Here is a 26,060-nt window from a genome sequence, read left to right on the forward strand (position 1 = left end):
AATTTACATCCCGGAGACGGACATCAAAGAGTTCCTACGGGATTTAAAAATCTATATCCACGCGGACAAAGTCGTGGGTATTATGTAGTGTACCATAAATGTACCTATATATACCTACTTAATATTTAAGTAGTAATCACTAGCTCTAAAGTTATTCTTGGTTAAAATAAAGACTGACTGCAGACTGCTTTTATTTTTAATCTTCCTTTTGCAAGGTAATTAGATAAGTATAGCTACATATGCGTCAAAATTTTGCCAGGTTACCTAATTAAAAAAATTAAATGTATTGTCATTAAGAATTGAAAATATTTTAATGAAGTAAAAACTTTATTTTAATTTATTGGGAACTGTAGTGGGTAAACCCTGAAATCTGAACGTTCGTAGGCCAAAATTCCACCTGTTGGACTGTTGTCGAACCTACCATGTCGTAGCATTTACGATTTTTTAGAAGCAAAAGGGGATATTCTTAGTATGATTTTTGTGCGTCAATAGTCATGTATAAAAATCATTTTCCTCTAGCTTGTTTAGAATTTTTGTCTTTGAAGTTTATGAATACTTCATTAAATATTCTTCTATATAACTTTTGACCACTTCCCTTACGCAGAAAATGGTGTAAGTGTGTAAATACTGTAAATAGGTGATTGGGAGCAATCTTACCGGCAAAGACGCACCACCAGATAAGAGCGCAGTTAAGGGCTAACTTTGACAAGTTAGTCCTAAGGAATAAAATAAAAAGTACTGCTCATGCCGTGTCCTGCACGTGGTGTTTGTGAACAGGTACCTGAATGGCGAGGGGGGAGCTGAGGCTGAGGCTGAGGTATGTCGAAAACCATGCCCGAATAAAACACAACGCTTGATGCTTTCACTTCAAACAAAATGAGACGCGCGTCCGTCCGCCCATCGACCGACCAGTCGCCTATTGCCAGCTGATTCCGCGGAACAACGGACGCGGCCGAATTAAAAAAACTAAAAAAAAAATTAAACTCGAAAAAGTGTGTCAAAACGTTTGTGTTCCTGAACTGTTATCAATAAGGAATCCAACCGACTAGGACTTCTTAAAACGAAAAGAAAACAGCTAAACTCGAATAAAAAAGAAAATGGCACGGCGAATTTTCAAAACATTCCTCGTCTTCTGCTTTACCATCATCTGTCACAATGGAGAGGCTGCGGAGAATGATAACATACCCACTCTGCGTAAGTGCAATACATTTTTAATCGATTATCAATTAGGAGGATCTTAATTTGAGGAGTGCAACAATGTACAATGCAAAAGGAGGTAAGATGACCGGTGTGCGGCCTGCAAAAACAACAGGTTTCAAGTTTCAAATAGCAAGAAAACGTCAGGTTTTAAAAAAAACTAATAAAAGTACTTAAATTTTCTCATCAGCTTTTGAATATAATTAGGATTTTTATCACTGAATACAAGGTGTTAACATCGAGACATTGAATTATATAAAGATCTGCAATGTCAGAACACTTATTGTATTAAAATATCTGTTTTGCAACTAGTGTCTTTCGGGTTTCGTGTTCTTGTCGTTGACTACACGCAGTTTAAAATGTTGAAATATAGTGCGTTTGGCAACTCAGTGAATTGTGATGAGAAAACTACGACCTTTGCCTTGTTGCGTTTTGTTATTATGTTAGTAATACATCTATTACCTATCTCAAGTCACTATACAGAAATGCTAATCTCGATATTTTTAATCGGAATTACAATTTAATTGATTTGGTCGACATTATTAAAGATACAAATTATGAAATTACTAACGTAATTTGGTTCTCTCTCGTATGGAAACATTTTATTATTATTCAGATACAAATTAACCCTTGACTGCAATCTCACCTGGTGGTAAGTGACGATGCAGTCTAAGATGGAAGCGGGCTAACCTGGAAGGGGCATGGCAGTTTTTATTATACCCACACCCCTTTGGTTTCTACCGAAATGCTAAATCGCTTGGCGGCACAATTTTGCCGGTAGGGTGGTAACTAAGCACGGCCGAAGCTTCCCACCAGCCCTTGTTAGGTGATTCGCTAACTCAGTGTCTAACACAGAATGATAGCCACCGAGGTTGGTTGGTTCTACATTGCTGCTTCACTGGATGGTAGTAAAATATTTTTTCGTAGTAATCCTTCAACGGATTAAAAAATGAGCTCGGTGGCTATCGTACAAATTTAGACACTGAGTTAGAGAATCATCCGACAGACCAGACATTTAGAAATTATAAAATTCCAAACCCCTGCCGGGAATCGAACCCGAGACCTCCCACTGATAAGCCAACAGCGCTTACCACAGCTGTAGCCTAGTGTGAGCGCGCCAGCTGTGCTAGCCTAGTGGTTAGGACGTCCGCCTACTACTCGGAAGTTGGAGGTTCGATCCCGGGCACACACCTCTAACTTTTCGGAGTTATGTGCGTTTTTAAGTAATTAAATATCACTTGCTTTAACGGTGAAGGAAAACATCGTGTGGAAACCTGCATGCCTGAGAGTTATGCCTCCATAATGTTCTCAAAGGTGTGTGAAGTCTACCAATCTGCACATGGCCAGCGTGGTAGACTATGGCCAAACCCTTCTCACTCTGAGAGGAGACCCTTGCTCTGCGGTGAGCCGGCGATGGGTGGATCATGATGATGATGATGCTTGCCATTGCGCCGAGGAGGTCGTCAAAACACTACATTAATTTCCCATCTTATCAAAGGGCAGATGCACACACAAATAATGTTAACTTTTAAGGGTCCTAACAAATCAACTAGATATACTTAATTTCCTAATTTAAGATAACCAGACCTTTTAACTGTTCGCATCGTAATAACTGTCATGAAAACTAGACATTTACCTTACCTTATCTAAAATTATAAAAGGAAAAGGTGACTGATTGACTGACTGATCAGCTATCAACACACAGGTCAAACTACTGGACGGATCGGGCTGAAATTTGGGATAGAGATAGCTATTATGACGTAGGCATCCGTTAAGCAAGGATTTTTGAAAATTCAACCCCTAGAGGGGTGAAATAGGAGTTTAAACATTTTTGTAGTCCACGCGGACGAAGTCGGGAGCATAAGCTAGTTAAATATACAAAATACAAAAAAGGCTTGTATCGCTATCACGACAAAAGTGAAGGCCACACTTTTAAATAGGTTTCGCACTTCTAAAGTAGGTACGAGTTACAAGCGAGTACTAGCGGCTTCGTTTGAGGAAAATGTAAACCCTTTTTAAACCTAGGGTAGGTTTAAAAAGGGTTTACATTTAGGGTTAAGGTTAAGGTACATAAGGGTTTTATACCGTGAAAATTTCAAAAATCTGGCGCCATTCCTTGTCTAAATGTGTAGAGGGAACTTCTGTGCAAAATTTCAACTTAATAGGTTTCAGGGCGTTGATGAGTCAGTTAGTAGGTAAGTTAGTTATTGTTTAGTTACCTACCTAAGTATATGTAGATAAATGGTAAATATGCTGATTAATAGTAATATAATGTAAGTATAGGGAATACAATCACATCTTGAATATCGGTTTACCTAACCATTAGTTGTTATTTAAAATCAGGTATTTGTTCTGAGCTTAAAATCACTTGAAATGGATAAGTACCTACCTAATAGTTTGTTTATTAGATTTTCCGCAACTTAAACTAAGTAAGAACATATTACTTTTATTTATATCCAATAATATCTACGTATTTACTGCGTTGTTAAACCAGCAATTATTACCGCATAATTACCCTTGTTAGTTTTGTAAAAATATCCTGACTAGTAGTTCAAGGTTATATCAAAAACACCTATGTGTTATTAGCCAGATAATTACCAGCTAAGCTTTTACCCGTAATGCAGGCAACACATAAATTCAAGTAGTTATAAATCTTTCAATTTGTATGAAGCTACATCAGCTTGATCATACAAACTACTTTTTAACTGTTTGCATATGAGCTTCTTATATTGGATGAGTAGCTGATAGTACCTATATTAAGAGTAAGATTCAGGCTAATATGATTTGACAATTGCACCTTCTTAGTAAAAAGTTGTATTTAATTTACCCATTGATGAAGATTACGTACGAGATAGTCAATTTGTTTAGTTTCTTGATACCTATTTTGTGTCTTCCTAAAAAAAGGGGTGGAGAATACGTTAACGGATGACAGAAGTCTGTGGAAGAAGAAGACATGTTGTGCCGACCCCACGTAAAGTGGGGATAAGGTAAGGAAGAAGATATTTTCTGTCTTCCTAGATATATGAATTTCCTGCGTAATATTTGACTCTCTATGTGCGTCGTTTTTCTCATTGCTAAGGGTTGTGTATTCTTTCAATTAATCACATAATGGTAGGAGTTTTCTTACTATAATGATACGGTGGGTTCCCAGGTCCTTCCGTCATAATAATTTTAAAACTACCACAGGTGACAGTAGGTTAAGTATTTATATTCATCTCGTAACACAAAAGAAGTCAAGCTTCTCAGACACGTGAGAGACAGCTGTTTCATATTGCGTAAATCGTGACTATAATTGGGGAAGATTATAATACAAGGTCACAGAAAATCACCATGAGACAGGCTGACAAACTAATGAGGATCATTTGGCCATTGTGTGTGGTCGCCAAAGAACAAACGGTCAACTACAATTTGGACGAAATTCACTGTTTCTATAAATGAACTTAGAATTCGATCATAGGATTTTTTCTGACAAAGAAAATATTTCTCGATATTTTTAACCGACTTCAAAAAAAGGAGGAGGTTCTCAATTCGTCGGAATCTTTTTTTTTTTTTATTTTTTTTTTTTTATGTATGTTCCCCGATTACTCAAAAACGCCTGGACCGATTTTGAAAATTCTTTTTTTGTTTAAAAGGGTATACTTCAAAGTTGGTCCCATTTCAATTTGGTGAAGATCTGATGAACATCTTCGAAGATAGATACTGGAACTCCTCAACGGATAAGTGCACCGGCACCAAAAAGTATTATTATGGAACTATATTAACTCTTGTATACATAATATATTCGGTAATAAATTAAATTATTTTTCAATTTTTAGTGTTTATGTAACGAAGTCGGTTTTTATTTTTTTTGTAAATTTTTTTATCTAAATGTATAAAAGACAACTACGCCCATTTTTCAAAAAATGACCAAGTAGGTACTACTACAATATAATAAATATATGTACGAGTTTCATATTATATAAATAATTATATATTTGGTTCAAGATACAAAATATTACAACAAAACCTATCTAATTACTACACAAATCATGCCCGCGTGGAATGGTGCCAATAATACTGGCTGCATTTCCACGCTGGACAGCCAGGCTGATCCGTGCGCAAAAAATGAGCCAGCCCTTCTATCACCAGGTGAAATGTCTCGTTATTTTTAAAGATCATATTATTTAGTATTAATATTTGCTTGTCCTTAATTTAAAATAATAACAGTTTCAATAAATCGATAATGTGATACATTTATTATTGACTAAATATTTGTTCTTACTAAGTGAATAAATATATCTACTTTATTTATTCTAATTAATAAAATTTCCTAGATAATATAGTTTTGAATTGCATTTGAGTTTTGCGTCAAAATGCTCTCCTGAAAAAAAAGCGTTTTTGTAGATAGCCGTTTGTTCTTTACGATCGTCGGTGGTCGGCTCTTAGAAAAATTCAATTCCACGAGCTATTTGTGCCAAGGTCACTTTCGAGCTGTCGAAACATGGCAGACATAATGTTTGTGCGGACCCCATGTTTGCAGAGTCTTGCGTAGGTATTGTAAGTTGGAATGGAACCGGTCACTGTGGTCTGTTAGGGTTACCATAAATTATACATTGTAGCAATCTTGACCCAAAAATGCGTCTTCAGATCTGTTACTTTTATGATTATTACATGAACAGCGCTGAGCTAAGAAATCTTGGCGTCTTTGGCAAATAACTGGAATCGCATCTATTCAGACAAAAATAATAAATAACGTAAGTAATTTTTATTCAAAAGACTATCAAAAACTCAAGATAAGAAATACATAGAAGTACCCAGCTACCTACCTCGCTAGTTTTAAACTACCGTTTCAAACTACCCCCTTACCGGTCGTCCTAATTGGCAACGATCGTACGATGATCGATGCATTCGACGACGTCGGCGTCGCACGATTGAGTTCAAACTTCAAACATGCAGATATCTTCAGTGTCCTAATTGAAGCTCGCAAGCCAACGCATGAGCACAGGCAATGATTAAAAACGATCGTACAATGAGTTTCATCTTACGATCACATAATCAAATTTACCGACATCTCTTTTAAGTGTCCTAATTAGTCATCGTCATCGTCATTAACAATTTTATAATTTTAGTGTTTATAGAAGTCTTTTTTTAATTTTTCATATTTATGACATGAAATAATAACATACTTACAATTAAAGTAATACATAAAAAAGCATACAAATATCCATATAAATATATGCGAAAGTGTTGTCTGTCTGTCTGTCTATTTGATAGCATTTCTCGGCCCAACAGATTAATCGTTTTTGATGAAATTTGCTACAGAGCTACCTTGCCCTACTTACCTACTACCCGGGAAAGGACATAGGCTACTTTTTATGCCGGAAAATCAAGAGTCCCCACGGGATTCTTAAAGACCCATCCGTTTAGCCGATTTATATGGGTAAGTACAGAGGTTGCTTGCATCGCGGAAATTTATATAGGCAATTTTTTATCCCGGAAAAAAGCTCCCACGGGATTTAAAAAAAACCGAAATCCACGCGGACGAAGGCGCGGGCATCATCTAGTACATAATAAAAATAAAAACTTACCTAAGCGTTAGTACCAATCTTTTTTCTACACTAATGGGTTTTTTAAAGTTGGCGCGATCTATTAGGACACCCCTGTTGGATCATCGTACGATCATTTTAATCGCACGATGAGAACGCATCGCGCCATCGTACGATCGTTGCAAATTAGGACGGCGCGCGGCGCCTCAAACTAAAAGAGAAATAAAAGACGCTGTCCACTAAAAACACAAAACATAGCAAACATAATAATGTTGTCCACCAGGAAGCTTGCGTGTTTGTTAATAATTGGCAGTCATTAAGTTGATTACTTATTAAAATATGTAAGTTGACATCTACATGTTATCTATGTATGTAGATAAATAAATAATCAGTAGACTAGGTATCTAGATAAATGACGTACGTTTCAAACAAAAAAATAGTTTATTTTTGACGACCTTACTGGCGCAGTGGTAAGCATTGTGGTAATATTAGTAGGAGTAAACCCCTGCCAGGAATCGAACCCGGGAGGGTTTCATTCCTGGCAGGGGTTTAGTATTTTATGTTTTCTAAATTTCTGGTCTGGTCTGGTGGAAGGCTTCGGCGTGGCTAGTTACCACCCTATCGGCAAAGCCGTGCCGCCAAGCGATTTAGCGTTCCTTTACGATGCCATGTAGAAACCAAAGGGGCATGGGTTTAACAAAAACTGCCATAGCTCTTCCAGGTTAGCCCGCTTCCATCTTAGATTGCATCATCACTTACCACCAGGTGAGATTGCAGTCAAGGGCTAATTGTATCTGAATAAAAAAACAGGTCACTGGAACATTTTGTTGGTCTAAGAAACAACATGGCCGAATTTTGGGCACCACAGCCAATCACAAGCAAGATTAGCCAAATCATCATCATCATTATCATCATCATCATCAGCCTGTGGGCATCCACTGTTGGACATAGGCCTTCCCTAAAGGGCGCCACCACACCCGGTCCTCAGCCTTCCTCATCCAGCCACTTCCCGCCAGCCTCTTTATATCGTCGGTCCATCGTGCTGGAGGGCATACACTCCGCTGGCATTAGCCAAATATGCAGGAGATATTAGCATGCACATTTGTGTGCACAAACACTGGTGCACACGGCAATCCGACACGACCGGAGTCAGCTTTAGTGCTCTCCGAAGTACGAGGGTGTTGTACAACACCAACATTCAATTCCGGGCCGCTATTAAGTTTTTCTTTACAGAAAATTCAATAGTGTTTTAGCCAACCCAAGTCTCGAACCCAGGACCTCACGATGCGCAGCTAAATGACCTAGGTCCTAGATAGCTGTAGGTCAACAAGGCACTGTAGGGTACACGTTGGGCCTACAAATTAATTGTCAGAAATAAAAATTAGATTTTTTAATGAGTTTTTGAGATGAATGCTTACTAGCTGATGCCTGCGACTTCGTACCCATGGATTTAGATTTTTAAAAATCCAGTGGGTAATTTACCGGGATAAAAAGTAGTAGCCTATGTCACTCTTCACGTCTTTGACTATAGCCAAGTAGTGAATATATGGAAAATTACTGTACTGTTTTGCTTACAAATTTTTATTCTTACATATCTAGTTATTACTTGAATCATCGCACGTATATATTTCTAGCAGAATACACAAAGACTCCAAATTAATTGTAATTCAAAGCACGACGCGCCAACATCCTTGTATGACCCATCTTAGAGCTTCTTATTAATAATATTATAGTAGGCCTAATGCAATCTGTTTGAAGAGCCTTGTATCCAGGAAAACAAATGACCAGTCGCATAACTCTGATCAAAGAATAATCCATTCTAATCCATACTAATATTGCGAAAATGTATAGCTGCCTGTCTGTTAGCTTTTCATAGCCTATCCGATTAATCGAAAAGTGAAGGAGATAGCTTGCACCACAAGGATGGACATGGGCTACATTTTGTCCCGAAAATCAAAGAGTTCTTACGAGATTTTTAAAAACCTAAATCCACGTGAAAGAAATCGAGGACATAATCTACCTACCTATTTGGCTCAGAAATAGAGTGCAGCCCGGACACGAATATAGTCTACTTTTTATCCCGGAAAATCAAAAAGATCCAACAGGATTTAAAAAAAAACCTAAATTCACACGAATTAATTTATATATGCATCATTTAGTAGGATACAACTTTAACAATAAATAAAACCATAGAAAAAAATGTTTGAAACACAGTGATAGGTAAAACTTTTCACGGGATTTTTGAAAACTTCATCCACGCGGACAAGTCGTGGGTGGTCGTGGTAGTAAATGTATATTTTAAGGAAATATTTTCTGAAAAATATATTTACGATTGAAACAAATTGCTCATTGATCAGAACAATCAGTAAGTACCTATATAAAAATAAAAGGATCAGTGCATGATCAGTGAAACCAAATTCGCATGACAATAGGCTATTAGCTGGAGAACAAACGATATTTATTGGAATTGTTACTGGGTATTCATTATTTATGACAGAAGCTATTTTTAACCGACAAAAAAGGAGGAAGTTCTCTAGTAATCGTAAATTTTTACAGAGTAGTCCGATATCGATAATTCTTTGTTATTGAATAGATACATCCCATAAACAACCAATGAAGGTCGTTAAATTATAGGTCTAAAAAGTTTTATTTTGTTTTTCGCTTTTCAGTTTCTAGTTTCCTCTACGTATGTTTTTGTTAAAGATTTTATTATTTTACAGACCTACTAGCTATTTTTTCCCATTTATCTGGTACTGATCTTACGAAAAATAAATAATCAGTATATTTTAATTATGTACTTAAAATTAGCTAATTTATGGGTAGCAGCTATTAAAGCATATAAATAGAAGATAAATGAAGTTATAACTTTGAACAATTAAGTACGCTTAGCAAGTCATAAGTCATAACAGTTATACTTCTTTGTTTTATAGATTATGCTTAATATTCAAAAATCACTTGTAACTATTAATACAAATTAGTCTATCGTCCTTGGTTCATAACAAAGAAATGTTTACTAAAAGTAAGTAATTAAAAATATGTTGATGCGACAAATAAGACAATGATAATTCTCCAAAGACTTCCGTTTTTTATATCATGTACTACGAGTTACGAATAAATAAATTAATAACTAAACTACACACATGGAAAAGGACAGTGTGTGACAGGCAAAGGTGGAAGTTACTGGAAGAGGCCTATGTGTCGAGAGGACACGCTGATAGCTAAAGGACTAAACAAATTTTATATTTTAAGACTAAAATTTTAGATAATTATTGAAAAAAAACTATCAGCAATAAAGGCTTAATAAATAAATAAATAATATAAACTACACAGATTTCAAATCCAGGTTATGTTTAGGCGAAGTCGCGGTCATTTACCATCGATATTGTTCGGCAAAGAGATGACCAGTTTCCAACCTTGCGGTTCTTTGTATGGGCAGCATAAATTTTAATGTGCAATGCGTGCCGTGAATTCGTTCGTAAATAAGGGATGAGCTATTGGGTCATACTATTGTCCATCACGTGTGACCATAAAATAAAATCGACATTGACCTATAGACCGGATATCTCTTACCTTAATATTAAGTCAGGGCCTGTGCAACTTTTTAATCTCTCATATAAAAAATTTACTAGCTTATGCCCGCGAAGTCAGGGACTGTGCAACTTTTTAATCTCTCATTAAAATTTTACTAGCTTATGCCCGCGACTTTGTCTGTGTGGACTACACAAATTTCAAACTCCTATTTTACCCTCTTTGGGGTTGAATTTTTCAAAATCCTTTCTTCTTCTGCGTCATAATAGCATCGATGTATAAATAGCCATCAGCGTGCAAAAATATAGCTCGACCCGTCTAGTAGTTTGAGCTGTGCGTTGATAGGTCAGTCAGTCAGTCAGCTTTTCTTTTTATAAATTTAAGATTGATTGTTATACCTACTTACTAATTCTATGTAAAACTTATAAACCTGAGGCAATTTAAGTAACAGGTCAAACAACAACATAACTGTGCGAATGAAGCGATCCAAATAGGAATTAAAGTAAGAATCTTGCAAATTTTGAAGAGGGCCATTCCCATTAGAGAGGTCCTGAAAACTTCCAAGCAACAAAATTGCAAATATCCGCTAATGATCATTGCCTTATTGCACAAGAAACATCACCGCCCAATTAGACTCATTTAGCGAAATTACCATCAAATCGCGAAGGATTAGTCATAACCTCAGAGTACAAGATAATTTCTCTCAGTTTCCAAATTCACTTCGAATCTGACCGCAAACCGTCGCATTGGAGCCTTGACACTCTTGCACCTTGCGAAATGATTTTCTGTAGTAATCTCACGATCAAAGGCTCGCCGGATACCCTATGTTGATAAATACTTATCTATCTAATTCGCCTATGAGCTGTGTAGGTTAAGGTGAATTTTGATTTACGGGCTTGCCCAAACTTACCTCCCATGTAGTTGGGACACATTTTGATAAAAACTAACCTATGAATTGAATAGTGTTTTTTTTTACTTAGATTGGCATATGTTTCTTTGCATTGCGAATAGAAATGCCCAGTCAAACAAACATAGATACAAATTATAATTTTTTTTAAATCATTTATTGCTCTTTTTTAATGAAAATATTACAATAAAAGTTAAAGCTAGCCTTATCTAATTACTATACAAATCATGCCCGCGTGAAATGGTGCCAAGAATACTGGCTGCATTTCCGCGCTGGACAGCCAGGCTGATCCGTTGCGCAAAAATTTGTTTGACTGGGTGACATGGAAAACCCTGAATTAAATTACTATTGATCTCAATGTTTGAAAAGGCATTGTAAAAAGTATCCAAGCACAATGTGAACGTAGAGATTTGTTATGTCGGCTTTGCGACAACTTTGTTATTTCGGTAAAGTTTTTAAAAATCCCGTGGGATCTCTTCGATGTTCTGGTAAACTATGTCCGTCTCAGGGATGCAAGCTATATACGTAGTGAAAAACTAGAAGTTAAATCTGAATTCGCCTCGTATGACTGCGTTTTGTATAAAACAGATCTTAGCCGAGCTTGTGAATTTTATTCATTGTCTTGTCTGTGACCTGCGCAAACCGCCAGGTTGCAACTTCAGATTGGACTATACCTACTCTTTTTGTGCGCACAGTACTGGTGTTCCAAATTTCTCCAAACTCGGTTAAAGGGCAACAGACAGACACACTTCCCCTTTATATTATTAGTACTCGTATGTGTACTCTGGTTGCCCGCTCGCCAGTCAGATGACCTGACCAGCTGAGGGACTCCCAGTGCAACTGGCCTCCGATAGAAGCCGATGGAAGCAACAATGCGTATGAAGTTTCAACAACACCAGAATCACGATTGTCAGAAATGGAGGAACGACTGGAGAAAGAGAGCTTGTCTGACGAAACGGCCCATGGTTTCATGTCAAGAGGAAACAATTAGTTTTCCTCTCGGCCACGGACTTGTAGCCACACTAACTGTATTAACTATTACGTTGAACAATAATTATTGTGTTACAGCGTGTTACACTTACAGTAGAGTGATTCTCATGTTATCTTTGGAAGTTTGTGATTTTATCATACTAATTAGCATATAAGCAGGCATTGATAGAAAAATGCTCACCAATGAGCAGTGCATTTTGTCTTTTGAATATCAGATTACTGATAATAGAAAGACAAAAATTGGCATTTATTAGTTAAGTCTGTTGGATTTAAACATTTAAAATATGATTTGCACCCAACCTGTTAGTTGCTACAAGCAAATAAAGAGGAACCAAACTACGCTTGCATGGAAAAAGCGTGCTAGAATTTTTTTGATTTATTTAATCATTGTTAAAAATAAAAATTCACGCTTCTGGTACCCAAGTCAATTTCTAGGATTTAAAGACAAAGTACATTGCTTTAAATGCTTGAGTGCTTGAATAAAAAGACTTTAATATAGGTATTTTGATGAAATATTTTCAAGTACGACACTTGAATGTCGCGCAGGCCAGTTTTCGTCACAAGTAGGTTTCCGGGCCGTTCTTTACTGCATTACATGAGCTGCTTATATAACCAGTGACCTTGTGCAAGAGTTTGTTATACAAATTGTGAGCGTTCAAGTTCAAGTTATAAGCTCTGTATACTTGGATAAGACTGACAGCTAGCCAGTCTACTTTCAGTAGGGTTTAGTTTAACCTACAGGTCACTTTGAATTGTTTCACTTCAAAACGTACGTAGGTATAATTTTTACAAGTACGTTTAAAAGCTTTCATAATCCATACTTTGTAGGTACAGCTATAAATTAAAAGTGACAAATTCATTTAGTAAATAACTTACTTTTATACATTTTACACTAGCTTATGCTCGGGACTTCGTCCGCGTGGACTACAAAAATTTCAAACCCCTATTTCACCCCCTTAGGAGTTGAATTTTCAAAATCCTTTCTTAGCGGATGCCTACGTCGTAATAGCTATCTGCATGCCAAATTTCAGCCCGATCTGTCCAGTAGTTTGAGCTGTGCGTTGATAGATCAGTCACCTTTTCCTTTTATATATTTAAGATTTTAATAATAGATACAATAGATGATGTACATGACATTAGTTTGGAATAAATAACTAACCTAACCCATTTCTATATGAGTAACAAAATTAGTAAGACCATAACGCTTCATTTACAGCGGAATACCTATTACCATGCAGCCGGAGTGATCCCCAACTAGACACTTGCATCAAAAGATCCTTCAACCACTTACGGCCGTACCTCGCGAGGGGTCTACCAGACCTGGACGTACCAGCAGTGGAACCCTTGCTCATAGACCGACTGACGATGGAGAACGAGGCTGGCCCCGTACGAGTAAGAGCTACTTTTAGCAACATCACCGTGATTGGACCTAGTAATTACACTGTTACTAAAATCAGGTACGTGTGACTGAAATACATATTTTTATCCTATTTATTTATTTATTTTATTTTTATTTTTCATGTACCAAAATTGTAGTTACAAAGTAATAATAAATTAAGTTACATCATCATTGTAAACCAAAATCCTTTTAGAAACTATAGAAATTGGAATAAACAGGACATCATTATCATCATGATCAACCCATCGCCGGCTCACTACAAAACACGGGTCTCCTCTCAGAGTGAGCCGGGGGTTTGGCCATAGTCTACCACGCTGGCCATGTGCGGATTGGTAGACTTCACACACCTTTGAGAACATTATGGAGAACTGTCAGGCATGCAGGTTTATTCACGATGTTTTCCTTCACCGTTATATTTAATTACTTAAAACGCACAAAACTCCGAAAAGTTAGAGGTGCGTTCCCAGGATCGAACCCCCGACCTTCGAGTAGAAGGCGGACGTCCTAACCGCTAGGCTATCACAGCTGACCATTTTGTCCGTGTATATAATTTATAGCATACCTAGCACTCGAGGATAGTGGCTATCTTATGACAATAGGCTTATTTTGTGGTTTGATGACATATTTTACTGTGAAAACAGGTAGGCACTTACCCGTTATTTCCAATAAAATATGAAAATATAATGAATATTTTTTCAGAATCAGGTCATTAGTTCCTCAGATTACCACCTACACACAAACTCACAAACTAATTTTACCTCTTTATAATAATATAACTATTGATGAATAAGTATTGTCTCGCCTCTATTTTAAAATCCGAAAATCGCCGTCAAATATTAATTAGTATCTACAAAAGAGTTGGATAAGTAGAAAATAAAGAAGCGGATTTTCAAGATACAATGCGGTAGATCTATAATATGATTGTCTATGCCGTCTCAAATTATTGTGGGTAGCCAGTTGGCTAGTAATAATCACCAGCGACATATTTTGACACACTTACCCAGTGTAGTATGGCTATTATAACTAGGTACATACCTGTAAATGTAATGCGATGCAATAGGCGGTATTATGGTAATAATAATCTTACGTGTGCAGATTCATTCAAAATTTTACACTATTCAGGTCAAGATCGACTCTTTGTTATGTTAAAGATTTTTGTAAGACAGTCAAACCAAATATGTAGTTTGGCTCTCATGTTCTATCTAGGAGTTAAATAATAATATACGACCATTTAGCAAAACCTCTCTAAAGTCAAGCCAAAATTATTATGAACAAAATATTTTACAGTACTTACATGCAACAAGCTGTGTTGTTAAGAAAAAATAAATAATTAATTGTAACGCTTAACTTAACGTTTTAGCGAAGCCTCGCTTAAGACTTAATTTATGACATGAGAGACCTAATTTACTAATTGATGCAATGCAATTTCCCAAACCCAGACGTGAATGTAACCCAAAACCTAACGCTCTCCGCCTGCCACGGCCGTCTCGAAAACTACATAATACGTCTAACTTGTTCCTATGAAACGTTTCAGATCTGATCTGAGGAAGCTGCGTATAGACATGGGGCTGGTTCTGCCCCGCATTGAAGTCAGTGGCCGCTACGAAGTCTCCGGACAGGTGCTGTTGTTCCCTGTACGCTCTCAGGGCGACTTCTGGGCTTCATTCAGTAAGTGTCCTAATTTTCTATTACATTAGCCACGTACGGTTTCGTGATATAGAGTTCTCCATATTAAACGGGTACGTACGAAGCGATTTGCCTCCTTATTTCTAATTCTAACCGCTAAGATACTACTACCCTTTCAATAAATAATATGGGTATTTTCAAGTCAAGAGTGAAGAGGCAACTTCTAGGCCAACGCTCTCCACCTTAGGCTGCGTCATCACTTGCCACCAGGCCTGATTGCAGCCTAGCGCTAGTCTATAAATTTAGAAAAAATCAAAAAAAAGTCATACGTCTTAATACTAATGGGAAAGTGTGACTATCTGTTTGCTACGTTTTCACGGCTTATCCGACATATTTCGTCTTTTGGTACAAAGATAGCTTGCATGCTTGCATCCGTTGATATAGGGTACTTTTAATCATGAATTCAGGGAATTAAAAAACAATCATGTGGACGCGGGTATCATCAGATATTTGGTAATGTACAGTGTATGTAAAGTGCATACCGAACACCGATAATATAGGCAGTTTTTACCTGCAAGTTTTTAGATAGTATTCGATTGCCAATGACCAGTTCTTAAATAAATATAACTTAATAAGTTGTTTTTTTATTTTTTATTAAAATAAATTCAAGGCCGCGTCTCCTGCACAAGGTTTGAGATAATTACTTTTTACTTGACACGGAACTGAGGTTGTTTTTACGTATTCTTATTTGGTCTGGATAAAGCAATTAAACGAGGCGCCTTGATCCGTTATTACTATTCACCTACTTTGTTTTTATTAAAAGTTAAATCATTAATTGCGCTTATTTTAACTAAAAAAACTCAAGAAAGATAAAAAAGTGATTTACATATTTATTTTGATTACTGACTCAGGGTTGAACCCATACTTGAGTGTATAAAATTATGACCTGCGTCAGGTATCATGATCAACCCATCGTCGGCTCACTACAGTGCACGGGTCTCCTCTCAGAGTGAGAAGGGTTTTTGCCATAGTCCATAGTCCACGCTGGCCATATTATTGTGCGGATTGGTAGACTTCACACACCTTTGAGAACATTATGGAGAACTCTCAGGCATGCAGGTTTCCTCGCGATGTTTTCCTTCACCGTTAAAGCAAGTGATATATAATTACTTCAAACGTACATATCTCCGAAAAGTTAGAGGTGCGTACCTGGGATCGAACCCCCGACCTCCTATCACAGCTTTTGCGTCAGGTATGAGTCTGTCTTATTTCAGGCTAGCGTGATACTATTGTTCACTAATTACACTATCGTAACCACTGGAAAAGATGTCCGATGAAAATTGTTTCAATCAAACGATGAGTTATCCCCTTAGAGTTTTTTTAGACTTTCATAGAAAATTTTATCTCATTAGTGATGGAATTTCCCAAAATCCTCTCTTGGTGTGTCCTACTTCCAAAATTTAAAGTTTTAAACCCCATCGGTTCGTTTGTGATGATATATATCAGTCAGTCGAGATAGCGTCCGTTTTCAATATGTTATCTATCTATAGTAGGTATGTAGCTAAGTTACTTAGAAACGTTTTTATTTGTCAATTACAAAAAAATAAAAACCGACTTCGATGCCAATGAGGTGCCATTGTGGAGTCTCATAAAAATTCGAAGTCTAGACGATTCGCGCAGCTGAAGCTAATTGGCACCGGCACCAAAAAATATTATTATGGAACTATATCAACTCTTGTATACATAATATATTGGGTAATAAATTAAATTATTTTTAAATTTTTAGTGTTTGTGTATCGAAGTCGGTTTTTATTTTTTTTGTAAAAAAAAATTATTTCACAATTTTTAGTGGCCCCATGGTATTATGCTATATTATGCATGGTATTATGTTAAAAATCTACTGATTACTAAGCTATTACACTGATCGCGAGCAATTTACTCTTATCCGTTGAGGAGTTGCATTATCTATCTTCGAAGATGTTCATCAGATCTTCACCAAATTTAAATGGGACCAACTTTGAAGTATACCCTTTCAAACAAAAAAAGAATTTTCAAAATCGGTCCAGGAGTCTTCGAGTAATCGGGAAACATACATAAAAAATAATAAAAAGATTCCGACGAATTGAGAACCTCCTCCTTTTTTTGAAGTCGGTTGAAAAAGACCACACAGTTTTTTATAATAACGTTGCTATAAAATAACTTATATACAGATAACAGATAGGGTAAATTGAATATTAAAAACGAACGTTATTAGTCTTCTTATTTGTGTAGAAGATTTTTAAACAAACAACGGATTTTCAATGCTTATATCTGTTGCAGATGACGTGGTAGCAATAATAAAGATTTTCGGCAAGGAGATCGAGAGGCAGGCAGTGAAGTACATGACGGCTGACCGCATGCAGGTGGATTTTAAGCTGAAGAGCTCACGCTTCAAGGTCAGGGACACCGTAAATCACGGCAGTGTTATTGGTAAGTTGATATCTTAATACTTTAGACCTTTCATTTTGTTATTTTCAATCAGGGTTCAAATCTTCTGACTGGGACCTAAATACTGAACAAATTGATATTTTAATTTTTTTTTAATCAATTTTGTTTGGAGGGGTTTGGTCACATAGTAAACATGTCACCCCATGTCATAGATAGTCATGGATTTTATTTAACATATGGCATTGCGTTTGTATCTACTGCAAATGACAAAACAGATAGTTACCTACTTAAAAAGCGAAGCTCTTATTTAACTTACGAGACTTTTCATAAACATAATTAAATATGTCGTCTTATTATGAAAACAATGGCGGAATATAATAAATAACCTATAGTATGTCCTTCTCCAGAATGTGTCTTCGTGCTAAGATAGGTCCAGGTAACAGGCACAGGCACATTTAGACCCGGTTTCCACCAAGGCGGAGATGAGCGAAGATTTCTTCAACAGATCAATCAGATTATTGATAGATGACGAGATAATTTTCACATGCTCTATCAATAGTTTAATTAGTCTGCTAATGATATCTCCGCCTATCTCAGCTTTGACGGTTATTTTAGTAAACAAGCGATTAACAAGGGGTAACATTTCTACCACCTTTTTTTGCAACCTATTTCTACTTCTTTCCTCATTTTTTACACAAATTGATTCATTAAATAATTATCTTCAAATACCCTAAATTTCAGGTGAGGCGATGAATCAGTTCTTAAATAACAACGCGGCTGAAATCATTGACGAGATGAGACCGGCAGCTTCCGCGGCCATCGCGAAGCATTTCCGCGTCTTCCTCAACGCTGCCTTCGAGAGAATACCAATCGACGTTTGGCTCACAGTCTAGTGGTGTGATGTGATCAATGAATGACTTATGACTTTAAAGTACAAGATAAGGTACGAATATCATAAATTCTATTTTTTTTTAATACCATATCAAAAATCCGTCAAGGCGTCCGGGCGCGATTCCCAGGAAGTCAGAAATTTGTGATATGTATATTAAAATATTTAGAAATTTCTTTGAAGTGTAGATAAAAACACTATCATATAAATTATAAATAGTAAAAAAAGTATCAAAATTTCTCTTTCAAAAGATTGTCTAGTAAATAATAATCATAAAATTTTGTTAAATCAAATGTAGCATAAATATTTTTGACGATATATTATGTTATGGCCTAGGCCCTAGGATATGTCTTTGCTATTATAGAGCCAACGAGAGATTGCGTTTTTGACTTCTGTCAGTAACACACAAAATAATATTATGTACCCTCTCGAACTTCGTACTTTGATATCGGCTATCGAAACGACAAAAACGCAATCTTTCGTTGGCTCTACATTAGTATGATGTTGTGTATGTCACACTCTTTTGTTTTGGTTACAAATGAGTATCTGGTATAGTGTTTTAACCTAAGGTTTTAACAATATTTGATCATTTACTATTTTTAATATTATTTCATGTGACTTGTGCCACATAAGCTACGTCAAAATTCAATGCCCAACAATGTGCATAGAATTTTTGATTGGCCAATAAAGTTACGGCTTTTCCAAATTCTGTGATCCAAACATTAATTATTGTATTATATTAATGTCTCTATTTTGAAGGTGAAATAATTGCATTAATCCTACTGAAGATAAAAGACATAAAATCTTGTACTTGAGACTAATGTTAAGCTTTATTATTTATTTAGTAAAATAAGGTATTTTATAAATACGATTTATTTGATTATAGTAACGTTAAGACGTCGTGATGATTATAGAATTACAAAGTAAAAGTATTCGTGATATTATTAACGCAATAAATAATTTCATAACTATATTATGACTCGCATCATTTCTAAAGTGTACAATACTATATTTACCCCAATCACGACTCATTACAATAATATTACAAACATCTAAATATATAAGAGGAAAAGGTGACTGACTGACTGACTTATCTATCAACGCACAGCTCAAACTACTGGACGGGTCGGGCTGAAATTTGGCATGCAAATAACAGCTATTATGACGTAGGCCTCCTCCAAGAAAGGATTTTTGAAAATTCAACCCCTAATGGGGTAAAATAGGGGTTGGAAATTTGTGTTCGCGTGGGGTCCACGCGGATGTAGTCGCGGGAATAAGCTAGTAACTAATAAAATTAATGTAATACATAATATCACTTTTTATAACTAACGACTAGTAGCGATTGTTTTCTTGATTAAATATTGACAAAATAATACTTAAGTTGATTGCGAGAGTATCGAGATCCAAGTTCTGATGAAATTTAAATTTCGTATTTATTACATGCATGCTATTTTATATATTATAATATGTCGTCAGCATCCATTGTGCCGAAAGCGTGGTCTGCTAACGGTTTCAGGAAATCCCTCAAAGCTTCCTCCATCGGTACTTGAAGTTCTACTATTAGTGGCTCCCAGTTTTCATTCAGAAATTTGTTCATGGCTCTTCCTGAAAACAAATGATTACCATTTAAAAATCTCAAATTAGTTCTAGATTTTATTTTTAAACTATTAGCCATGGCCCTTGACTAACATTCTCCTTTCCCCTCCAATTAAGCAAGAAGCTTGTGCTAGGAGTAGGTGTTGACAATAATGCAATGGGTGGGATTTGAACCGGCGACCTTTCGGATTTCAGTCCGCACCTTTAACCGTTGAGCTATTGAGGCTCAAGGTTCCGCGCTTCTAAGTACCGTCAGGTGAGATCGCAATCAAATGTTAATGTTGTATTATTCATTAGCTGATGCAGACCGCGTGCAGGCTTTCAAAAATCCCATAATATGGACTCTTTGATTTTTCAGGATTAAAAGTAGCTTTTATGTCACTCGCCGTAACTATATCCCTGCAAAAAATCACGTTGATCCGACAAACCAACATTTTTTTTTTAAATTCAGATATAAGTTAGCCCTTGACTACAAGCTCACCTGGTGACAAGTGGTGATGTAGTCTAAGATGGAAGTGGGCTAATCTGGAAGGGATATGGCAGTTTTTATTAAGTAATCTAAAACCATACCCCTTTGGTTAAGGTAAGCCTACAGCAAAGCTAATGCCTGAATTGATATTTCAGAGATTTCTTAAAACCTAAATAAGATTAGTTTAAAAATTAATCTGTAACCTAAGTTACCTTACCTAAATCATCGTCTCCTCCAAACAGGTTGTTCAATTCCATAGCAGCTTTTTTTATATGGAATTTGACATCAAGGCTTTTGCAAGCAAGGGCGTCTGCTGCGTTTTCTTTAGGTGTGCGACCCAGAACTATCGTCACTGTTGCATCGATGTCACCTGCATTCATAAATTAATTATAATAATAAAGAGTTAATGAGGACGAAAGTTCTTTGTTCCAAGGAGCATCACCCTTAGTAGGTAAGTATTTATATCATTAACTAGCTTATGCTCGCGACTTCATCCGCGTGGACTACTCAAATTTCAAACCTATTTCACCCCCTTAGAGGTTGAATTTTCAAAAATCCTTTCTTAGCGGATGCCACGTCATAATAGCTATCTGCATGCCAAATTTCAGCCCGATCCGTTCAGTATTTTGAGCTGTGCGTTGATAGATCAGTCAGTCAGTCAGTCACATTTTCCTTTTCTATATTTAGAAAGAAGAAGAATATTAAAATTGCCTTAATTGCTATATTCCGTAAAAAGATATCACATTAATAAAAAATAGTTCGAAGGACCGATAGACGTTAGGGTCACGAAAAGCTGGAATAGCGACCTTGCACCGGAAATTGCAGCGTTGGCAGACCCTACACTAGGTGAATTGACTACATCGCAAGGTGCCGTTGGATTCAGGTGATGCAAGACCATGCGGTGTGGAGGTCCTATGTCTTAACAAGAGGCTTATGTCTAGCAGAGGACGTCTATCGGTTGAGAACGATATGAAAATAATTATTTAAATCTAAGTGTTATTTTCTTGTAAAATATATGTACCTACACATTTTATTTTCGGTAATCTATTTGCATGAAGGCAAAAGTTGCGAGGCTGATTCAAATAAAATAAATAATTTATCATCAGTAAATACTACGAAACTTTCATGCAATCAAAGCGTTCATTACCTTATCCGCTTACACTCTCTTATTATTGGCTAAAATTGATCGAAGATAACAATGCATCAATCAAAAATTTCATCATATTAGCAGGGGATCGTGACTTCGTCTGTGTGTTTAAGCTTCATAAAATACGATTTCACAAAATAGGGATGGACTAAAAAATCCGAAAGGATGTTAAAATTACCGTATTTTGCTGAGAATTTTCCATTTCCTTCTATTGGTAGCATCAAGAGCTGGCCTTTCAGGCTGTAGTCACCCTTCATCTTGAGCTCAGGTATGTGTAGCGTAGCGACCACCGAATGGTTCTGTGAGTCCACCCTGAAGTCAAGAAAATATAAGAAAAAAAGGGCAAAGTGCAGGACACCAGAGGCCGAAGAATCGAGGTCGCCTATGCGACGGCGACGGGCCGGTGCATGGGCGACTCGGTCCCTTGCACGAGTTTACACAGCCTTGTAAACTCGTGCAAGGGACCGACTCGCCCATGCACCGGCCACGGGCTGTCCGAGGTGCACAGCATCTGCCCCTGAACGATATTACTTCTTTATGACCCGCCAAGAATTTTACGACGAAGAAGAAGAAGAAGATAAAAAGGATCCAATCTAACCACGTCGATATGTTCTACATTTAGCAAAATTCTGCAATCTCCAGCAAGTGAAATTGATCTAAGAACTACGAAATTGATTTGTCTTCACCCACTGCAGAACGCATCCAAATTATGCAGGGCACGAGTATGCTAATGAATAGGTTTTTTCCTAGCTACTAGACTGATTTTGATGTGATTTTGGGTATAACATTGATATCTTATTGTTAACAGCAGGTTTGTAGGTATAGTGTGCAATTTAAGAACACTAGGGTGCGCTGCAATTGTTTTTTTTAAATTTTCTATTGCTAAGTACAAAATATATTATTAATTCAAATTCAAAGGTCTTTATCCCATGGATACTTATTTGACATGCATGCATGTAGCAACGTCAATAGGTACTCTATTCTCTGGTTCGGAAAGCAAATTCTACCGGGAAGAGCAAGAAACCGGCATATTAAACAGAACTCATAAACTCATAATACTCGTATGATCTATCATCGCGGCACATGCATGCAACGATTTTTAAACGCTTTACAGTTTACACAGCTACTCAATAATAAGTGAGTAAATTTTGACCTTTAAAATTTTTCACCGACTATTTCCTCAACAATCGCTACTTGTCGATCAGTTACATTTATAATTATGATGAAATGCATAATGAGTGATGTAATTGCACGATGATTTATGTGCGTGGTTCGCATGTCCTAAACGTTTTGCAAACTTAACAGTAAGTACTCGTTTCTGTATTCTGTAAGCTGAACTGATGTTGCCTTAAGTTATTTAACGTAAGTTATACCTAAGTAATTAACTTTGTTTTCTAGGAGTCAATTCCATATCCGGCGATTAAAGTTACATTACGGATAGGTACTGTCAAACTTTGACGATCAAAAAAGCAAAGTCGGTTGTAGGTACTATTCATATTTCTAACCAGAATCATCATCATGATCGACCCATCACAAGGTACAATAAATGCAGAACTTACTCGAGATGCTTAACTCGCATCCGTGAAGGACCTCGTACAGTGACATCGCTGAAGGAGGATGTGATGGATATGGGGCCGGCGGACTGCTGGATGGCTAGCGTTGGAACAACCAGTGGTTCGCATGGTGGTATACCGTATTCAGGCAGACCTGTAAATTATCATAGAGACCAAAGAATATAGTTATTACTAGCTTATGCTCGCGATTTCGTCCGCGTGGAAATTCAACCCCTAAGGGTTGAATTTTCAAAAAATTCTTTCTAAGTGAATGTGTACGTCATTATAGCTATCTGCATGCCAAATTTTAGTCCGATCCGTCCAGTAGTTTGAACTGTGCGTTGATAGATCAGTCAGTCAGTTACCTTGTCGTTTTATATATTTAGTTTATAACTGGAGTTAAGTTAAATCACCCTAATCGCAATAGGAAAACGGCAAAATAAAGTCTCATAGTCCAATGGGATAATCCTATTTCGACAGAAGTAATGTCAAATCACAAATGAGAATATAAATCACAATAATAGAGATGAAGCCCTAAATTCTAAATAGCTGACAATATTTTACGTTTCTGAATATTCTAATCAGAGCCGTGTAAACCTTCATATTCGATATTATGGGTTATTCTCGTACCTTATCCAAAAACTTTCACTGTTTAAGTTTATTGGCAACCACACAAAACCTTGAAAAAATAATAAGTAGGTAGGTACATGCAAGGCAGGAAGGTTGATTTGGACCACCCTTTCAGCATCAGTTTTCCCCTCCAATTATAATATGGGTACCTTCACGTCAAGAGTGAATAGGCATCTTCGAGGCAAGCGCGCTCCATCTTAAGCTGCATCATCATTTGCCACCAGGTCTGATTGCAGCCAAGCGCTAGTCTATAAGTTTTTAAAAAAGGTACCTAAAGAAAATTGAACTTAATACAAATATATCGTGCGTACCTGTTGCTAATTGCGGTATGTAGGCGTTCAGTGCATCTCGAAGACATTTCCCCAGAGCTTTGTCCTCCCGAGGACAGACGAAACTACCGACTGAAATACATATTTTTTTGGAATTACCTACTATGGTTCTTTAATTTAAAAGTTTTCAAAAAATCCCGACGAAAACAGAAATAGATAAAATACTTACAGTTTATAAAACTTTTCTCATCGCCATAGACTAAATTCACCACACTTAATAAACACAAGAATCTCCACATTTTTTAAAGTTTAAATTTTGTTTTGTTATTATTAATATCAATCAATAGACTTTTAGATTACCGGTTACATTAAGATGTAATTCAATTTCTTTTTCTTTTAAATACATTTTTTTAAGAGACGTGATGATGATGTCGAAATATTATTCTAATCTCAAGATCTTATCACACGTTCTACTGTTTCATAATCCTTATTATTGTATGTAATACCTATGTTTTTTTTAAATTCATTATAGGTATACGCTTGACCACAATCTCACCTGATGGTAAGTGATGATGTGACCCAAGATGGGACGCGTTTACCTAGAAGATGCCTATTCACTCTTCTGTATCGTTAAGTATCGTTATTTACTTATTTTTCTGCTCATTAATTACTTATCTCAATTAAGTACCAGAGAAAAATGTTCAACCAGACCAGCACGTAAGTATTAGGTACTTGAATTGAAGCATTTAAACAGCAGCACAGTAAATTCTTTTACAAAACAATTTAGGTAGGTACCTACGCACAATGTAAATTATTGCCAAATTCACACCGTAAACATATTATTTAGGCCAAATTGTATATTCATTACTTATACGAATAAAAAATATCAATTAATACCTACTGGGAAGTGGGAACTGGGGTCTGGGGAGTATAATATAAAGCTCAAAAATTTTGTATAAGTATATTTAATAATATTACCTACCTACTCGTTGTTCGAACGGAATTTTTAAAAAGTGTGGTGGTGGCATAATTTACTGAAGTTTTAACCGAAAGCCCAAATACGTACTAATTTTCATGGGTAGAAAAATTGAAAAATTACAGACTTTCATCCAAATATTCTATATCCACACCTCTAAGGGGTAGAATTTCCAAAAATTTCCAAAAATCCTTTCAGCGAGTGCATCATGAAAGGAAGTTATTGTCAAAACAGGTTCATAACCATCAAGGAAAAGTCTTTTTATATGTAGGTACCTAAAGATTTCGCTATTATTTTTTTTATTTTATAGGTACCCAGCTCTTATATCAATCAATCATTCTAGTGCTGAGACCGACCCGAGAGACAATTTAGATTTAGTTTCAGACTTATTTGGCTCACAATTCTCCATGGTCACCATGACAGTGCAATTTTGCATGCACTTTTATAAAATGGCGACAGGTAACTTTACACCAGAAAACCTAAAAACACACAAATTAATCTCAACCATAAACTCAGTAAGATAAAGCCCTAAATAGAATGCAATGTTAAAGTAGCACATTCATCGAAGTGCAATGTTGTAATTTGGATGACGTAACGAATTTGTAGGCCTGTGACCGCACGACACGCTGGCATACTTCGGAAAAGTGGTACAAGCATAAGCATTGGCGTTTGTACACACTACATAGTTTGTTTTAGTGTAATGTTTGACAGGTACCTATTGGTGGCATCAATTTGAAGTGGAAAAATGAACAAGACACACGGAGAAAAATCTCCTGATCTTCTTCCTGATTTTTTCATTCCAAAAGCGTTTAATTTAAAAAGGGAGAAATGTTCCTTCCCTGGTTTCGGTAGGCATATCGTAGTTTTCCTATTCGGTAGGAAATCGGCAAAGGAAAGATTTTCTTGACAGACACGACAGACAGACAACAAAG

The 26,060-nt window shown here is 36.5% G+C and overlaps 2 protein-coding genes across 2 annotated transcripts; one reads left to right on the forward strand and one right to left on the reverse strand.

Moving 5' to 3' along the window:
- The first annotated feature begins 606 nt into the window (after positions 1-606).
- Positions 607-19,462, forward strand: LOC117997366 (protein takeout-like). The gene is made up of 5 exons (XM_034985634.2): positions 607-1,194; positions 13,364-13,604; positions 15,081-15,214; positions 17,492-17,641; positions 18,341-19,462. The coding sequence occupies exons 1-5, from the start codon at positions 1,098-1,100 to the stop codon at positions 18,490-18,492; spliced, it is 774 nt and encodes a 257-aa protein (XP_034841525.1). The 5' UTR covers positions 607-1,097; the 3' UTR covers positions 18,493-19,462.
- LOC117981975 (protein takeout-like) lies at positions 19,300-24,537 on the reverse strand. The gene is made up of 6 exons (XM_069509822.1): positions 24,382-24,537; positions 24,195-24,284; positions 23,260-23,407; positions 21,879-22,012; positions 20,771-20,923; positions 19,300-20,093 (listed from the first exon to the last, which is right to left on the reverse strand). The coding sequence occupies exons 1-6, from the start codon at positions 24,449-24,451 to the stop codon at positions 19,948-19,950; spliced, it is 741 nt and encodes a 246-aa protein (XP_069365923.1). The 5' UTR covers positions 24,452-24,537; the 3' UTR covers positions 19,300-19,947.
- Between the last annotated feature and the right edge of the window lie 1,523 nt (positions 24,538-26,060).

Source organism: Maniola hyperantus, chromosome 4 (genome assembly GCF_902806685.2).
Source record: "Maniola hyperantus chromosome 4, iAphHyp1.2, whole genome shotgun sequence".
Lineage (NCBI taxonomy): Eukaryota > Metazoa > Arthropoda > Insecta > Lepidoptera > Nymphalidae > Maniola > Maniola hyperantus.